General features: G+C 37.4%; 1 protein-coding gene across 1 annotated transcript in view; it reads right to left on the bottom strand.

Annotated features, from left to right (window-relative positions):
* Impg1 (interphotoreceptor matrix proteoglycan 1) overlaps positions 1-10,170 on the bottom strand; it is a 130,401-nt gene extending 120,231 nt beyond the window's left edge. The window contains exon 1 of the mRNA XM_028756217.1: positions 9,999-10,170. Within this exon, the coding sequence (XP_028612050.1) occupies positions 9,999-10,065 (67 nt within the window). The 5' untranslated portion in view covers positions 10,066-10,170. The remainder of the gene's footprint in view (positions 1-9,998) is intronic.
* Between the last annotated feature and the right edge of the window lie 9,586 nt (positions 10,171-19,756).

Here is a 19,756-nt window from a genome sequence, read left to right as displayed (position 1 = left end):
TATATACATGATACATATATATGCTATGTATCATGTATATATGGTACAATGATCATTATGGTCAAGAAAAAGAAAATGCCCATTTTTACCACAGTTAATTTAAAAAAAAAGTGCTTTGTGACAAAAATATCTGAAACCTATCCCTAAACTAAGTTTTATATATTATTAATTTATCGTATTGTTTGTTGGACCTCTGGCCCAATTCATACCATAAAAAGGGATTTATTTTTTTTTATGTTTTGACCATTCTCATTTCTCCCTGACTCTAGAAACCACTATTCTATTCTCTTTCTATGTATTTGGCTTTTAGTATTCTCCATGTAAGTAAGCTCATGTATATTTTTTCTGCATCTGACATATTTTTTTAAGATTTTAAAATTTTATGTATATGAGTACACTGTAGCTGTCTTTAGACACACCAAAAGAATGCATTGGATCCCATTACAGATGATTGTGAGTCATCATGTGGTTGCTGGGAATTGAACTCAGGACCTCTGGAAGAACAGTAGTGCTCTTAACTGCTGAGTCATCTCTCTAGTACTGATATATATTCTTAATATTCGCTAAGTTCATTCATGTTGTAATTGGTAAGTTCTCATTTTAAAGTCTTTGTGTGTATATGCACATGCATTTATGTAAAACTGTGATACAACGTGAGCACATCTTCCACATTTTCTTTACTAATTCCTTTATTTACTCATATGTGGATGGACTTGCCTTGTGTCCATGCTTTTGCTATAGATGGTGTGGCAATAGACATGGGAAGTGCAGGTATCCATATGAAGTACTGACTTCAGCTTTGTATAGATAAAGGGCCAGGAGGATGACTGTGTTAAAGCAATTCAATTTGGTCACTGGCTGACTACTGTACTGTTTTTATAATGGCTGGTACGGTACCACAAGGGTACTAGGGGTTCTTTTCTCCACATCTTTACCAGCACTTGCTTTATCTTGACTTTTTGAGAGTCATGTGACTTGTGTGAGGTTTTCCTCTCTGTTGCCTGTGCTCTTATCTCCCTCCAGATGGATCATGTTGGACTCTTTCTCTTGACGGTCATTTCAATGACTCTGGAAACATTTTCATTGAGGAAGTTTCCTATTTTAAAAATTAGGCTGTGTTGTTTTCATTTTCTTTCTTTCTTCTTTTTTTTTTTTTTTGCTAAAGTCTTGTGTAAGTTCCTTAACACTTTTTAAATATTTAGCCATTTTTGTGTATATGGTTTGTTAATATTTTCCTTTAGTTCATAGACTACTGTTTTTGTTCCTTTTGCTAATCCAGTTTGTCTGCTTTTGTTTGTTTTCTGACTGAATGTTCAGGTATGCCCCTTCTAATCAGAATCCTTGCTAAGACAAAATAAAAGACTCTCAGTCCTATGCTTTCTTCCAATAATTTCATACTTCAAATCTAAGTTTTTAGTGTGTTTAAGTTGACTTTTGTGTGTGCTGTGAGATGAACGTCGGCTATCTCTTGTGTACAATCTCAGCCTTACTTCTACTGGGACTAAATCTTTATAGGCTTTGATCCCTATAAGAGACACAAATCCATGGTTCCTTTTAACTCATTTGTTGGATTAAATTTTTATTGTTTTTTTTTGTGCTAAAGACTTCCATTATTCATAGATAACCACATTGGAAATTCAAGGTAAACAATGTTCTTTTGGGAAACCTTTGAGGAGATGGCTTACATCACCTCGGTCAGTCTTTGGCCTCTATTCTCATGGACAGTCCTTTAATTCTCTAGTTCTGTGCTCTCTGAGGATGGTTGTGTGAAATTGGCACTCATCAGAACTTTTTGAGAAACATCTTCTCTACTTTGCTGCTTCATTCACTACTTTTGTTTCTGGTTCCCTAAAAATACACTTTCCAAGGAAGAACTTGGACCTATCACAGAGACATTTATGAATGACACATGAATGAATATTAAAATGTTTTATATAGTCTTGGTGGATGCTTTTCAAATAAGAAGACCTACATAAAATGACTCTAGCAGGAACCTGAACTGTCTCTGTAAAGCCAGAAAGGAAGAAAACCCAACATAAGGAATTCAGATGATATTTGGGGACTTTACTTTTAAAATTACATCATGTTATTATTTTTTATACTGAGAGCTAAGGCTGTATTTGTCCTGTCCAATGTGGTATTTTGGTAGGTATATGTTGTGGAATGACTAAATATTGGTAACTAAAGTTTACATATTATATAGTTATCATTTATACCTATCTACAGCATTTTTCAGAACTATGGTATCTTGTGAACTTTAGTCACATTATATATTATGACTTCCAAATATATTCCTCCTATCTAGTAGAAAATTTATGTCCAGTCCATGAACAATATCTCTCCATACTTTGATCTCTCCAAATGTCCTAGCCTCTGGTAACTGTCACTTTGCAGTCTACCTCTGGGTTCTGCACAGACCACTGAGTATATGCATTTCAGTGCCTGGCTTGTTTCACTTAACATTCTGTTCTTCTGATGTATCCACAGAGTTGCAAATGTCATGATTTTCCTTTTGGTACTGATGAATAGTTCTCTGATATATAACTATACCACATTTATTCATCTGTTCATCTGTTGATGGAAGTATAGGTTGTTTTCATTTCTTAACTACATGAGATAGTTCTGACAAAACAAGGAAATGAACAAGATGTAAATTCCTGTTATGACATAGTTGTAACAATTTCATTCTATAGCATTTATTCTGCATGCATTGGGAAGACTTTGGAAATTCTATTTTTTTTTAAAATTTGAAGCTGGAGAAGGTAGTGGGCCATGAATAGTAAAGTATATAATTACTTAAAAAACAGCAGATTGAGAATAATTCCCTGAAGGTCCACAATATGGTGACCTAAATCTCAGCTTCCAGAAAACCAAAGTTATTCTTAAATTTGGCTGTGTAGGTGAACCACCTAGATAGCTTGAACAATTATTACATCTTAGATCCTACCCTAAACCAAAAAAAAAATTCAGAATCTTCAAAACTTGAGTCCAGCATTTCCTTTCCTACTACTAAAAATCATTACATGAACACTTTTAGCCTGCGGGAGGGGGAATGGCAGGCCAAGGTCTTATGGGAACTGGAGTTAAAAAATCACAGGGAATAGGTGAGAATAACATTAGAAAAAGCTGAAATTACTGAATTCCCTCTGAAACAAAAGAAAATGAGAGGTGTTCTGATAGATTCAGAGGCACTTTGAAGTAGAAAGAGCCGGGTTAGGTGACTTCAGTTTTTTCAGCAGGTAGGAAGGGTGATGATGTAAAGGGGTAGTCATCAAAGTAGTTTTGGGAATCAGCCTTCAGTGTGCGTTTCTGTAGCAGATGCCACACGAAATGCTTTAGTACTTTGAAGCAGACCCTGCAACCATTGCTCCTATTTTATAGACGAGAAAACTGTAACATTGCTCACTGAGCAATCTGCCTGGGTCATGTAGTGAGCAACAGAGTTGTTCTTCAAGGAGTCAAGCTCTGCTGTTAACTGATCTTTGAGCTCAGCTTCTAAGAAAGAAGGTCAGCAGGCTCTAGGCTCAGGGTGAGAGGGGGTATTAAACATAATTAGGCTAGGGCAGTGGTTCTCAACCTTCCTAATGCTGAAACCCTTTAATAACAGTTCCTCATTGCTACTTCGTAGCTTTAATTTTGCTACTGTTAGAAATTATAATGCAAATATCTGTTTCCTGGTAGTTGTAGACTACCCCTGTAAAAGTAATTTGACCCTAAAAGGGTCACAACACATAGCTTTAGATCCATTGGGTTAGGCACTATCAGGGACTCATGGGCAATATAAAGATGGGGTAGCTTATTGGGTCCAGATAGGGCAGTAGTTCATGCACAGTTCCTTAACATCCTCTACTTTGTGGGGCTCTCTAGTAACAACTATTAGCTCAAGAATGAGAGTACATTTTCTTAGGTGAGCTAACAAAGCAAATGTTATCTAGCTAGAAGGTCAGAGTATATTTCCCTTTCATGAACAAGAAGACTGTTGATAAGGATTCAAGAGATGACTATAGCATGCTAGATTCATGTACAGCATACTGATGAACTCCAGCAGGGAGAAGAAAGAGAAATGACCATACTGATGAACTCCAGCAGGGAGAAGAAAGAGAAATGACCACACACAAAAAAAAGTTCAAAGTTTCAAATCTCCAGAAGTAAAACTGCATTGAAAATCTGGAGGAAAAGTTTCAAGGTGATGGAGAGATAGTGTTATTTTGGGTTTTAAAGAACATTTCTACTGTGTTAATATCCACTAGGCAAGTGGCTGTCTTCACATAATGCTACAATCTAAGTAATTCACTTAGCACTGAGACTTTATTGTAGGTGCTTAAGATAGCACTATAAATTGTTCTTTGAGGAATTCAAAACATTACCACTCTTTTAAAAGAATACTAGGGGTCCTAGGATAGAATGAATCTTCCATGTTTAGGGTAGACCTGAAGGATATTACCATCAGGGTCAACTTGAAGTATGTGGTCATCAGGGTCAACTTGAAGGATGTGACCAGCAGGGTGGTTCTGAAGGGTATGACCGCCAGTTCTGAGGTTAGTTCAGAAATGAGATGCTAGAAATAGCCCAGAAGCATCTGCTTTTTTTTTTAACAGAAAATTCAGCTTTTGAATTAATGATAATAAAAAATACCACACTAGTTCTGTTCTTCATGTTTTGGTGAGGCTATTATTGAACTAAACAGATACAAGAAAGGATTGGTCACAGTTCTCTTTCCCACATCAAATGAGCTTAGGAATATTACTTAGCAGTCTGTCTTAGGTTCCCAACCACAAATGAGCACACTGTCTGTTGCCCATTGAACTCCTGAGAAGTAAGACTAATTAAGATCTCTGTGAGCTCTTAGTGGATGATCCCACAAAGCTAAGTAACAGCTAACATTTATTAACTTGGTTACTATCAGCAAAGCATTTTGATCTGACAGTTTGATGAGTTAATCATGGTGCCAGACTGTTTTGTAGTTCAGCTTTACTGAATGCAAATTGTTTATCAATGTAGCAAGACAAACTTCAAACCAGACAGACTAGCCCAACACATGCTATTTTCTGTGTGCAGTTAAAGTCCTTCTAAAGTGGAAACTTTTTGTGAATTTCGAGGTCCTGACTTCTTGCCACAGAATTCCGTTTCTTTTAGCTTCCCTTAATTCTTCCAGGGCAATTAGGGAAAGCATCGCTATGGTAAAGAGACTGAAGGTGGATACATAAAGACAACCACTTGGGAATGAATTAAAATGGATTTGCAAAGGCACGCAGAAAGATGCTGTTTTCTCAAAGCCCATTTACTGTAAATGGGGAGACACCTATACATAAACGAAAGCACAAAGCCAAGCTTAGATGCAGCCTTACTGTTCTTAGCTCCTTCACATTCTGCTTTTATTTGCTATGCTTGGAAGTACAGACATCAAGCATTCTCAGTAAACGACGGTAGTGTATGCTGCAGCTCTAAGCTCCATAACAATTTTTCATAAGCGGTTTTCCTTACCATGGCTGTGCCAGCACCCTTACCGACTCATTGTGACGTTGCTGTGTGTGCAGGTTGCCCAGGCCTATCGAAAAGAACATGCCATCTTACCTCATCCACACATGGTGGAAACCTGACTGAGGACTCCTGTTTTGTTTGGCTGGGCTCCTACTCTTGGGTGAACTGATCTTTGCTTGAGAGCTGAGGCTGTGTGTCTGCTGAGATTGGCCACTCTGGGAAGTTAAATTTCACGATCTGGTTGGAAGATTTTCCTCCTTTCAACAATCTGATCAGTATTCATTCATGTAAAGGTTTGAAAACTCAGTTCCCTTCCCACAACTGCACAAGTGTCTGTCCTGTCCTTAAGCAAAAAGAGTGTGGGCAGTGACCTGTCACTCAGAAGTCTGAGGCTTCCCAGCAGCAAAGTCAGCCTTTTTCTTATGCTTGTTGAAAACACAGGTGCTGAAGTATAATAGAAACCTAGAAACTGTCCTAAAAATAAAACAAAATAAAACTTTGTTTCTGACACGACTTATTTGACAGTAGCATAAATCTTGCAAAAATGATCATGGCAGTAAGGTTGATAGGATCAGAATTTCCAGGTATGTTTAGCATGCAAGCAGAACTGAAGTTTACAGACCTTGGCCCCAAAGCAGCAGGTGGGATAGGTTCAAACTAGCTTCCAAATACAATGGTTCTCTAGTATGAGCAGCGTTACAGGCATAAGGAGCCAAAGGATAACAATTGCTTTTTATTTTTAAAGTAAACATATAATCTTGTAAATAGTTTCAGACTTGTCACTTTGTTGGTTCATTGACCATAAGTACCTTCAATTTACACAGCCTTGATAGTAGGGTATTTTGCAGATATGAGTATGACATTAAACAAGTCTGCCTTGAAACTTTTTAGTTCCACTGTCCAGACAGGAACACAAAATACGGTAGCTGTAGTTAATGTGACTGCTGTTGGGCAGCCATCTCCTGAGTACAAACGACGCTATGTTCTCTGTTAATGGAGTTCTGAGGAGGCAAAAGGCCTTCCTGAATAATTTCATGAACCTCGAATGTCCCCAGTAGTGTAGGATTATCAAGAAGTGGAGTATCTTCAAATGCAAATTTCATGACATTCCAGCTGCTAGAATAATTACCCTACCTTGGTGGACTAATAATAACTTTGTTAAAGGTTTCATTTAAGGTAATCAAATGTAATGTGCAAGGCATGTGTTAAGATAAACACCATTTCCATTCTAGGACTTGCCAAGGGAAGCTTGTTTCTCCCCTTCCTCCCACACTCTGAATGTCACAGGCGATGAATTGAAATTATTTATGTGGAATGGAGAGGTGAGTGCACAATGTGTGCCTTGCATACTTCAGATGACTCTGTACCCCCACCCCCTTCCCGCTGCTCACACCCTGCCACGGAGCCTGGAGCCTTGCCAGAAGGCTTCAGTGGGGGAGGATACACCTAATCCTGTAGAGACTTGATGTCCCAGGGAAGGGAGATGAGGGGGGGTGTGAGAACTCTGTGAGGGGGAACCAGGATACGAGTAACATTTAGGATATAAATATATAAAATAATAATTATTATTAATAATAATAGAAGAAGTAACTATTCTTTGAAACTTTGAATGGAATGGTCTTTTGAGCTAAAATAATTTCAGTTAATGAATATTTTGAAATCCAAACCCTTCCTTCCTTCTTTCCTTCCTTCCTTTTTCTTTCTTTTAAAATTCCTATAGAAAAACTACATGCAACCTGCAAAGCTTGCAAGGAATCTGTTGGAACTTGGGTGTACTTCAGAGTTTTTTGTGTCTACCTCATCTTTGGCTGCAGAGTGAACACACTGTGGAATCAAACTGAAAAGAGTAACTCAAGGGCATAGAAAACTCTTTAAAAGCAATTTGTTAATAGGAATCAGATGCTGTAGACTGTTCATATTTCATTGAGCCAATATTATTTAGTGAATTTATTCTGTCTCAAATGAGCGACTTACACTTAGATGTATGTACTGCAATTCTGTGTGCAATAAAATAATTGGAAAAACTTAGTTCACCTTCGTTGGGTATTCAGGAAACTAAACCTTGACATAAATATTGAAACATTATGTAGACATTTAAACAAGGCTGGTCAAACCTAGATAGCAATATAGAAATTCATATGACTTGATAAAGCTGGCAAAAGCCTGGAATAAAATTTCTTGTAGTGAAAGAATAAATCTGCAAAGACTAAATAAACACACTGAGAAAATACGTAAAGTTGACCATGGAGGGTCATATTAGGGATCATTAAAAATATCTATTTATTTTGTGTGTGATTATCAATCAAAGATAGCTTCTGGATTAGGGATGAGGCTTGTCCTTAGGATATAAACCACTCTTAGAAGCAATCCCCATGCCTAACAGGAGATGAGCAACATAAAACAAACTCAATGTTTCATAATGCTTGGTCAGGGCATTTTTTATTTATTTAACTTCTAGTTCCCTTGCATATATATTACAGGTTTGTATTTTTATATGATTCCTATGTGTGTGAATGTTGTGCATATCTTTTATGTGTTTCTCATGTTTTTTTCTGAGGCTTTTTTCCCTGTTTGTTCTGTTTTTTTTTTTAAAATTTTGTTTTGGTTTTTATCTTATTTTATTATTAGCCTTTAGCTGCCTGTTTATTTTTCTAACCAGAGACAGAAAGATGTGTGTTTTGATGGGAGAGTAGGTAGAAAGGATCTGGGAGGAGTTGGGGGATGGGAAATCATAATCGGAACTGTATGAAAAATGTTTATTTAATGAGAGAAAAATAGAATATTTTTTTATTATTTTTGAAATTGCTATGTCATGTTTATAAACAGAGCTTGAATTTAGTGTAACATCCAGATGCGGAGCTTCATAGGTCCTGGTATCAAATGGAACCCTTCCTTTTTCTTCTCAAGCTAGCGCTAGATAAATATCCTCATGGTCGTTAAGGAGTTGCAAATAGGAAACCAGATTGGCTGAAGACATATCCTCTAGTCAAGGTTCACATACTGAAAGATATGAAATCCTTGTGGAATTAAAAAATCCAAAGCTAGAAGTATGCTTTTTGAAATTTCTCATGTAATTATAGTGTGCTGTTTCTAGGCAGAAGTAGACCTAGAGCAAATTGTAGGCTTGAGGTGTGCTTATTTCATCTAACTCACTAGACAATATTACTTTATTTGTAATTGTGTATAATATCTGATACATTATGAAATAAGAAAAATAGTTCAATTGATAAATGAGGTTAATTAAATAAACAAGACCAGAGTTGATGTGCCTGGTAAGAATTATCGAACAGATAAATCAGTGTGTTCTCACCAGATAAAGCTTGGACGATCTTGGAACAGTACTGCTTGCTTCTAAGTACAACTTTCAAAATACATTTAAATATTTATGCAAAGCTGATACTGCAAGAAAAGCTAAATAACCCTCTTTTTTTCTGGCTTGCATAGCCAAACATGAAGGAAATTTGGATACAAATTTTGCCCAGATATTTATTTTTAAATCTCTACATCTAACCACTGAAAGTCACGTATTTATCAATAATATATAGGATCACAGATACTTTATGTCTTACAAATGTAATTATTTATGCCTTCATTCTCAAAGCACCTTAAAACCAGGTTTCAATGAAAAGGTTTCCTGTATCATTATTTTAATGTTATCCTTAAAGACAATAAATAAATAAATAAATAAATAAATAAATAAATAAATCTAACATTACTGATTTCTAACAACTTTTATAGATGGAGTTTTCATGATTAGGCTTCTCCTTGGGACAGTGTCAAATTTTCTTCAGTAGGTTTAAAAAAAATCATTATTTTCCAAGTAAGCCTGTTTGTAGCTTGCTTTAATTTAGATTCACTTGAAGGATTGCTATAAGGACTGACACGGGGCACAACTTTCACTTACACTACTTCCAAACCAACCAAACACTAGGCTTTGTGCACGGAAGGTGAACAGTACACATTACTTTCCAAGGCAGATGACTCTAGTTTAATTGTATTCAGGAAAGAAATAAAAATAACCTTATCACAATCCCCTTGAATATTAATTTGAATTTTAGATTCTATTTTCTGAGATTGTATTTGCTGAGTTGGTTCCATGGGCCTACTACGATCGATACTAGAGATGAGAATTGTCATTAAATGTTTTATAACAATAAGCAAGATGCATCATCTCTCCTATTTTGTTAATATGAATTGCACTTAAAACTGTATAATAACGTGAAAACTATTAGATTATCATTTCTAATAATCATTTATTCAATCAAATAATCAATCATCAAGCATTTTTTAATGTTGAAATTAGACAGTATGAGCTTTTAAAATCATTATATGGGTTTGAATTTCCTATTCATTTACATTTTCTCCTGAGATAGGGTCTCCCTAAGTTACCCTGGCTGGTCTCAAAGTTTTGATTCTTCTGCCTCAGTCTTCTGAGGTGTTAGGATTACAGGCACATACTACTGAGACTGGATTTAGAAAAGGAAGTTTAAAACTAAACGAACATTTAAATAACTTACCTTTGATACCTTCAACTTGGAGAAAAATCCAAAAAACAAAGATAGCACGTTTAATTTGAAAATTCATTCTGGTTCTGTGTACTGAAAAAAAGAGAACACAGAACAATACCAAGTCACATTTAAAGAAATAAAATGCCTGAAATATGAAAAATAATTAAATCTAGGTGCCGGCAGAGAACAGATGACCTCCCTGGTTTACCCTATGAAGGTGCTAATTCTTGAGGATCCTGAAGCAGTTCTGTCTCTGGAATAATCTGCTTATCTTCCCCTCGGGAGTAATCTCTGTTTAGGGGCCAGCTGGAGTAACCCTTATCTTATTAACCTCTGGAGGAACATTTGTCAGCCTGTTCCAAGGACCCTGAAAGCCAGTGTTTTCAGACAGACTCCCTTCTCACTTACCTGTTACAGTGACACAGAGAGCTGGTGCAAGTCCTTCCACAGGCAGGAGAGGCTGACAGTTGAGGCTTTAAAAGGACTTGTCTAAGGAACACCCACTGAGGGCTTCATTGCTATTCCTGGAGTGTAGGGAATACACTGTTCTCCACAGGTAGCAGAGCTATCTGTCTCTATCCTCTCCTAGAACTGCTTTCTAGAATTTTCTGTCTAGTGTTACATACAGGTGATTTTTTCATTTAATTTTAAATCTGTTATGCACTGAATTGAAGGAATCAACATATTCCTTGAAGGTCTGTGAGGAGTGACCACCTGCCTCATACTGATTTCATTCGTTAAGAAATATTTATTTGTGAGTGTACGTGTATGGCAGGGTGTGTGCAGACAGGTGCAGAAGCCTGTGGGAATGTCAGGTTCCAGAAGCTGGAATGGGTGCTTGTTGTAATAGGTGCTGCCTGACATGGGTGCTGAGAACAGAACTTGTGTCCTCTGGAAGAGCAGCAAGCACTCTTAACCACAGAGCCATCCCTGTGTCCAACAAAGCCTTTCAACTAATTCTTTTTTTTTTATTGGATATTTTATGTATTTACAATACAGATGTCATCCCCTTTCCCCATTTCCCTTCCCTAGAATCCCCATCCCATCCCCCCTCCTCCTTTATGCTTTTATACCATTTTGATTACATGCATGTATTAAGGTCAGTTCTAGGGCTGGAGAGATGGCTCAGCCATTAAAGGCTAGGCTCACAACCAAAAATATAAGGTCAGTTCTAGGTTGAGGGTCTAGCAATACAATAGATGCAAATAGTCAAGGAACAAGCAATTCAATAAACACAAATTGTCAAAGAAAAAGGAAGGCATTAAACCCAATTACGTGAACACTCCTGTGATCACTGTTTCTAAGAGGTTATCAGGATGACCAAAGTATCTGAGCCTACTTCCCTGTCCTAGCCCAAGATCATTTTCATGTCTGAAGCCTACTTCCTTGTTCTAGCCTAAAATTTATATTCCTGTCTGAAATTACTTCTTTGTTCTAGTCTAATATTTAGGCTCTTGCCTGAGACTACTTCTTTGTTCTAGCCTAATGTCAGATTCTTGCCTGAAGCCTACTTCCTTGCCCTTGGCCAATGTCACATTCCTGCCAAGCAGCTCATTTCCTTGTCCCTTGGCCCATGTCAGACACTGCAGATAAAATTACTCATGGCCTGAGGTCAGTATTTCTATTTTGGTCAAGCTTCAAAAATGGCATATATAGCTTGATCATGATAGCCCTTTTTGTTCTGGGAATACTTTTATTCCCACCCATTGTGTTAAAGCTTTTCTTCAATAACATCAACATGTTGGCAGCCAAGTACATGGCTTGAACCTGAAAATGGACCCCCAGACAGAGTTATTAAATTAACAGGCTGGCAAGCCAAGGATGGGTAAGATTCTGCACAGAGCCTTACCAACCTAAGACATAAATGCATTGCTTTTGATAATGCATATCCCACAACAGGTAAGGAAGGCATTCTTGTGAAAATGACCTAAGACAGGCTCAGTCTGGTTTATGCAATAAAAAGGGGGAGATGTGGAGAGCTTTTGGGGCTGCCTGGCAGGAGTCTGACATTGGCCAAGGACAAGGAAATTGGCTGCTTGGAAGGAATCTGACATAGGCCAACAACAAGGAAATGGAATGCAGGCAGGAATCTGACATTAGGCTAGAGGAAAGAAGTAATTTCAGGCAGAAATCTAAATCCTAGGCTAGAACAAAGAAGAAATTTCAGGCAGGAATCTAAATCCTAGGCTAGAACAAAGAAGTAGGCTTTAGGAATGAAAATGACTTTTGGCTGGGACAGGGAAATAGGCTCAGATATTTTGGTTATGCTGATAAGCCCTTAGAAATAGTGGTCGCAGGAGTGATCATGGGACTCTGTTTATTGTTGTGCATGTTCTTTGACTATCTGGGTTTATTGCCTTGCTTGTTCCTTGACTATTTGCATCTGTTTTATTGCTAGTTCATCAACCTAGAGCTGATCTTAATACTTGCATGTAATTTAAACAGTATAAAAGCAAAAAAGGAGGAGAGGGATGGGATAGAGGGTTAATGGGGGGGATGGGGAAGGGGATAACATCTGAAATGTAAATAAAACATTGAATTAAAAAAAGAAAGTCAAACATCAGTATTTTCTTTTATATGTGGCATTTAAACACAAAATTGTGTACAGTATGTTGGTAGGAGGAGTGTGTGTGTATGTGTGTGTGTGTGTTTATGAGAAGTGGCACTGTTAGAAGGTATGGCCTTGTTAAAATAGGTGTGACCATGTTGGAGGAAGTGTGTCAATGTATAGGTGGGCTTGATGTCCCCTAGGCTCTAGCTCTGCCCTTTGCAGAAGAGACCCTCTTGGCTGTCTTCTGAAAACACAGTAGCCTCCTTTTGCCTGCCTTTGGATCAAGAAATAGAACTCTCAGTTCCTTCTCCAGCACCATGTCTGCCAGGATGCCATCATGCATCCCTCCATGATGATAATGGACAGAACCTCTGAACCTGTAAGCCAGCCCTAATTAAGTATTCTTTATAAAAGTAGTCTTGGTCATGGTGTCTCTTCACAGCGATGAAACTCTAACTAAGGCAAAGTGTCTAGCTAGCATCTGTTGGCTGGAATCAATTTAAAAGATGCTGAATTGATGATGTTACTCCTTATCTCTGTGTGCATTGTTAGTTTTAGATTGTATACTGGGGTAAGCATCCAGTTCCATAGTACTAAGTCACACACAGATGAATCAAAAACTTCCTGGTAAGACTAAGCAGTTTAAATCTTGTGCTGTTATTCTGTCTCTGTCCGTATCTCTGTCTCACTCTCTGTGTATTTCTCTCTCTTCTTTTTTTCTCTTCTATCATTTTTTCTTTCTCCTTTTCTCTTCTCTCTCTCCTCTCCTTATCTATCCTTCTCATTTCCTTTCTCTCTCCCTCCTTCTCTCTCTTCCTTTAGTCCTCCCATAAACATACAACTTACCCAGCATCCCCTGGTCCCCTGCTCTGCTGCTTTACACTCTTAAAAAACAGAAATGTGCTTTTCCCTAAATAGCTTAGCAATATTCTCTCTCCCCCCTCCCTCCCTCCCTCTCTCCCTCCCTCCCTCCCTCTCCCTCTCCCTCTCCCTCTCCCTCTCCCTCTCCCTCTCCCTCTCCCTCTCCCTCTCCCTCTCCCTCTCCCTCTCTCTCTCTTTTCTTCTCTCATCACCACCAGACTGTGGGTTTTAAAAATCTTATTTACCACCCCCTTTTCACTACTAAATTATTCTTCAATCTACTGTAAACAGTTCCATCGTCCTGTGAAATGGGCTCTGAAGGACATGAACTCCTCTCTGTCACAAATCCAAGAGTATTTCCTCATTTGTGGGGAGCAAGGGGGCTTATGGTATGTGAGGCAGGTGGGAGATCAAAACCAGGGCCCCATGAATGCTAAGCAAGTGTTCTACTACTGAATCACACCCAGCCAAGCACTTACTTTCTCTCAGCAGCCATTGCTAAGCTGACCATCCATTGCATCATTACAACTGAGTTTTAATGTCAATAAAATTCAAGTTCCTGATGAAACTCTCCGTGCTTAGAATATGCATTATTTATCATGACCTTTTGAATCACATATAGAAGGCATCATAGGTAACCTGCTAACATCTTATTGATCCTCTTAGCACTTTTTAAAAAACTTGTTTGTCCATCTTTCTAAGAATAGCTATGTTTATACTGAAGTCATGATATGTCTTACTAAAGGCTTGAAAAGGAATGGGAAGCAAGATGGGGGGAAAGCCTCAATGCTCACAACCCTGTAAGGATGAGTGGCCTGTTTGCCTCCACAAAGAGAAGATCATTAAGCAGTTCCGTACCAGGATAAACAAGACTTCTCTGAGAATGTAAAGGCTGGAAGAAGATGCTGGACTCACATCATCAGCACATCAGCACCACCAAAGCTGCCATATTACAGCCCTACAGTTACCTCCCCTACTACTGCCTTAATACAGTCAGAGTTTGGCAGAATATATTTTTGACCTTTCCTCTCTTCATACTTGAAATATTCCTTTCTACTTAATTCTTCAGCTGATAGTTTGAATGGATGGATTCAGATAGGGCACTCAGAGACTGGAAGCCTCCTGCTGACATTCCAAACAGGGTGGCCTTGTGTGTTTCTTTCTGTATGTCTCTCCCCTCCAGAGACCTGAGTAATAATGCAAAGAAAAACCTCTGAGCTACACAGAGTAAATGTTGTCTTAACAAGGACATCAAGAATTCAGTCCAGAGGTACAGTTGATGACATTGGATTTGTCAGAGGTCATATTCATTCCAGATGACACATGTAATCTCTGGGCACAGACCACCTATCTCTCTGAGGAATAGTTCCTTCTAGGAATACCTTTTCTATTCCTCATTAGTCGCACATTTTTCTGATCATGGAAGTACTGCAAGAATCCGTTCTACCTTTCTGAAACAGAAGAACAAAGCAATAGTCAACATATGTAGACAAAGAGAAACTGAGGCCAGAGTAGTCCTTCCACCTAAGAGAAAATAGCACGGTTTCAGAGACATAAACATCACAGATCCTTACAGAGCTACCCTGCCTATGATCAATGCAATGTGAAGAAACAACTAACACTAACTGGGAACTTCAGGTGTGTGATCCTGCATTCTGGATGGCTCCGATCTTGCTCTGTGTCACTCATTTGTCCAGTGTGTGAGTCAAGTTGTTTTCTCAGAAAGCTATCCCTATAGCAGGAGCAGACTGGGGAACAGCAAAGACAATGTGGGCTTTGGACTCAGATCTCAGTTACAGGCTCTGCTTCCTGTTCACTAGCTCCATGTTTGAACAATCCACCCACCATTGCTGGTCCTCTGTCTTCAATTCTGTAATATGGAAATAAAATGAGAAGTTTACTCATGAGGGTACTGTCAAAATATCACACCACATACATAGTTACCTAAATGTGGTTTTGTTAGTCAGTGGCAACTCAAAAATTCTATCTATTTTGGTTAATAAATCACTCTTTTACGATGCTTTACTGATTCTTGGTGGTAATCATATCTCACATGTCTACTGATTGCTGATGAAGGAATACATTTGACCTTTCCACCTTACCTTGTACATTTTAAATGCACCAGTGAAATTCGGCCAAAGTGGAAGGAGAAAGCTTACCCGTTTAAGAATATGTAATTACAGTTGACAGTCTGCCATCTTGAAGAAGCACCTCTGGATTAACTGCTGTGACCCATAATTAAATCTACAGCATTTAGAGGAGGGACTGATACATCCAAAAGCATTGTTTCAAGGATTATGTGTGTTTATCACTCTTGTTTGTTTCCTAAGTGGTATCTGTTGACATGAGGTACTAAATTCTTAATTTTAAAATGGAGAAAAAACATCTGGAAGTACTGAAATCAAGAGACAATTCTAAACATTTCTCATTTCAAAATAACTATCTGTACATTCCTATCCATGGCATATGACCTAAGAAATATCCACAGCAAAGTCAACCTGCATCATATTTTGGCAGATCCTACCAAAGCTCCCTGGCCTGTGCTTGTTTCCTGACATGAAGGTCCTTGTTTTGGTAGATCAGCTTTTCACTGTATGGGTATTATATTAATCTGCTCTATACTTCCTGGCAGGGGCAGCGTGTACCCGCTCAAATGTTCTGGCTTCTCAAATGAAACACATACACATGCATTACCGTCTGAAAAACATCCTTTCAATTCTACATCATCTTCCTACCACAATATTTAAATAAAGTTCTTCTTTAAATAGTACATGATAACTCCTCTGTAAGTCAGATAGGTTTTTGCTCTGTAGCTGACCCATTCACTAGAAGTAGCACTGTCATACCAAATCCTAACACTGGATTTGAGACTTGTCAGCACTGTATCCTTGTCTGAGGGTTCAACTGTCTGGCTTTCACTCGGCTTGCCTTTGGATTCTCCCTTTCTGCCAGGTAACTGAGACAGAGGCTATGTTCACTTGCCTTTCTGAATTGTATATTGCTATTTCCCTCTATCTTTCCACTTCTTTGTGGATTTCCAAAGCTTTTCCTCTATTTCTATTTTAGGATAAAGTATATTTTTCTCCTGAATTTCTCCTCTTCTAGATTTACAGGCAGCCTGTAGTTCAGCAGCTTACCTGAAAATCCTAGTGTCTTGGTAATTAGTTAATGTATATTGTAAATAGGCACTCAATTAGATTAGTTGCAAATAATACATTTAATTTATTAAAATATCTCAGAAACACTCTGTTCTAGCATGAACCCATTGGGCTAGCCCTGGCTTTTAGGATGTAGTTGGAGGCTTGATCCATCACTGGGCACCTCTTTGGAGGATTTCTGATTACCTCAGAAAGGTCATCTGGAGGTTGAAATACCATTGATGCAGAGTGTGGCTGGAGAGATTTCAGTATTCTTTAAGAGAAAAAGGACACAGAATTGACTACATGACCTATTTGTGTGTCCTTTATTAACATATACTAATTTTAGCTTGTGTATCTGAAAAAAAATCATGAACTTTTTTTTTTTGTTTTGTTAGTAACTGATAGTAAGGCTGGGTGCCTACAATAATTTACTAAAATACATTTATTTATATTTAATTCAGTTTTTGGAGATCAGCTGGGAACATAACTTTGCAATTTTCTCTGTACATTAAGTTTCCATTCCTTCAAAGAAATCTTCCTTTTAGAAATTATTCTTTTTCTTGGCACTTTCAGCCTGGAGCATCTTCTCAGTGTCTGCCTGTCTTTTTTTTTTTTTTTTTTTTTTTTTTTTTTCTGTACTGAGTAAACAGACTTAGTCGGACTTTTTTTTAGATCCATTTATCTTCCATCATGAACCTTCAGACATCAATCATTAACCTGAATTTGGTGTTTATTTAGTAAATGCATGCTTTAATGTACCACTGTACAAATATAAATCCCCAATGAATGAATTAATCTTTTTCAAATGTGCATACATTATATAAATGATATATTATACATATCATTTTGAAACTTGTATCCTTGGACGACATTATATTTTTGGAATTCTGCTATGAATTTATATTAATAATAGACTCTGTATAGTATTATTAACCACTGTTGGCTTTACTCTTTTTTGGTGGGTTTATGCCAATTTCTGTCCTCACTAATCATATACGAACAGTTTCTATATTTCACACTAACGACAACACTTGAATTGTTATGCTTTTTGGATTTGTCAAAGTAATGATTTTGAAATGACATTTCATTGTGCCTTTAAGTTTTCTTTTCCACATAGCTGGTAAAACAGAACATATTTTCATATGTTTATTAGTTATCAATTTGCTTCATTTAGAATTATTTACTTATGTATTTTGCTCATCTGTTTTAACATTTTGAATGAGTGCTCTCCCCTCATTTCCAGATTCCTTTGCAGGGCCACTTTTATGTTATATTGTTTCCTGTTCTATGTCAGTTCATAGGTTTAATGGTTGATTTATAAATTGTACATTTTAAACACATGATCTTATATTCTAGTTTTGTGAGGATTAATATCTAATAGAAAATAAAGTCTTATACTCTAGTTTTAATAAATTTTGCTATCTAGTAGGGGACTTCCTCAGTATGTTTTTCAAAGTATCTATAGAAACATTTAGCACATTGGACTGTCATAATACCAAAGTCATGAAAATCCTGAGATTTTTGTCATTAGATTTGGTTTGAATTATGGACCAAATTAGATAGGATTAACTGCCATAAATTTTGTCTTCGTTTTTTTAAATATAATATGTATATATTTCTATATAGCTCTATTTAATTATAGGGTCTTTCTCCACTCCCCTATTGACCCTGGCATATGTGTCATAATCATGTGAAGCTTTCTTTTGTCAAATTAATGACCACTTCCACTCTTCAGGAATCTGAAGCTCTTTGAGGCTTAGCCTTCCCTTAGTATGACTTCAGTTGCCACACCCTTAGAAAGTTTAAGACAGGATTTAAAGCAGCCATATGGTGACTTTCTTCACCGCCCTTTGTTGTAATCCCGCATAGCCCTCACCTGTATCACTTCTCTTAAAGATGCTTCTGTGGAACTTTCCTCATTGTCTACGGCTTTGCTAAACTGTTACCTCCAGAGAGGACGTCTCTGATGACACTTCTGTAGTCACTCTCTACTAATCTTCATGCCATCTCTCTGATGACACTTCTGTAGTCACTCTCTACTAATCTTCATGCCGTCTCACTGTCTGATGACACTTCTGTAGTCACTCTCTACTAATCTTCATGCCATCTCTCTCACTGTGCTTTCTTAAAGGTTCAGTTTCTCTTTGGAAATGATTCTGTTTATGTGCTCAAGACTGAACACATTGTTATTCTCCTTTTGACGGTTTGTGTTTACATACAATACATGAGGATAGTAACGTCTTTTAAATGTACCAAGTTAGTGTTCAGTAAATATTTGGTGAAAAAAAATGAGCTACTCAGAGAACTAGGTCTAGTGAACATTTACAGGTTTAAAAATGAATGAGAGCTGTGCTACTTGAGAACTGACAGGGAGAGAGAATGAAAATCTCAGGTCTAGCAGAACAATTAGAGTTGACAAACGGGCTTGATAAATCAACAAATCATTTTGTACAGTTAACATTTGGATAAATACAATTTGGATCATTCTAATAAACATCAAACATTTTAAAATATGAAAATGTCTATACATATAGTGACAAGATTTACATTCACTACTTAAAAAGCTATAAAGATTAGAGCGGAATTAAATTAAGATATGAGAAAGTTGAATTGATTAAAATTAGCATTCCCAAATCAAAATCCTTTGACAGCAATGTTGCAGGATATTTTGTCACACTGTGAACCCTGAGATTATGTTTTTTACTGAAAAAAAAAAAAAACTGTTTCTAGTTGTGGTGTGGCTCAGTACTTAGCACACACCTTTAATCTCTGTGGTTGTGATTAAGACATGACTTTAGTACACACCTTTAATCCCAGACAATAAAGGTAAAGTTAGTTTGTAGAAAGAAGCACCTATGTTTGAAAGTGAATTGAGTGGCAGAAAAAGTGATGAATCAGACAAAGATTTAACAGAATAAGATATGTTCAACTCTCAAAAAGCAGACAGGAAAGAGAAGTGACTTAAGAGAGAGCAGTGTAGAGGGACGGTTTTACTGGGACAGCTGTACAGAGACAGATTGCAGAGAGAGATCAGGCTAGACACAGGTGAATACAGAATGAGCCAGAGCATGAGAAGGAGCCAGAAGATTAAAATAGATTGCTAAAAGTAGTAGGAAGCCAAGCAGAGTAATTCATAGAGAACCTGAGAGAAGCCAGATTGAATCAGTCAGTTTGTAGTTTGAGGCAGAACTGCTGAGCTGACAGGTTTGCCAGAG

The sequence above is a fragment of the Grammomys surdaster genome, unplaced genomic scaffold, assembly GCF_004785775.1.
Source record: "Grammomys surdaster isolate TR1022 unplaced genomic scaffold, NIH_TR_1.0 126113, whole genome shotgun sequence".
Classification (NCBI taxonomy): domain Eukaryota; kingdom Metazoa; phylum Chordata; class Mammalia; order Rodentia; family Muridae; genus Grammomys; species Grammomys surdaster.
This window is presented reverse-complemented; position numbering and strand designations above follow the sequence as displayed.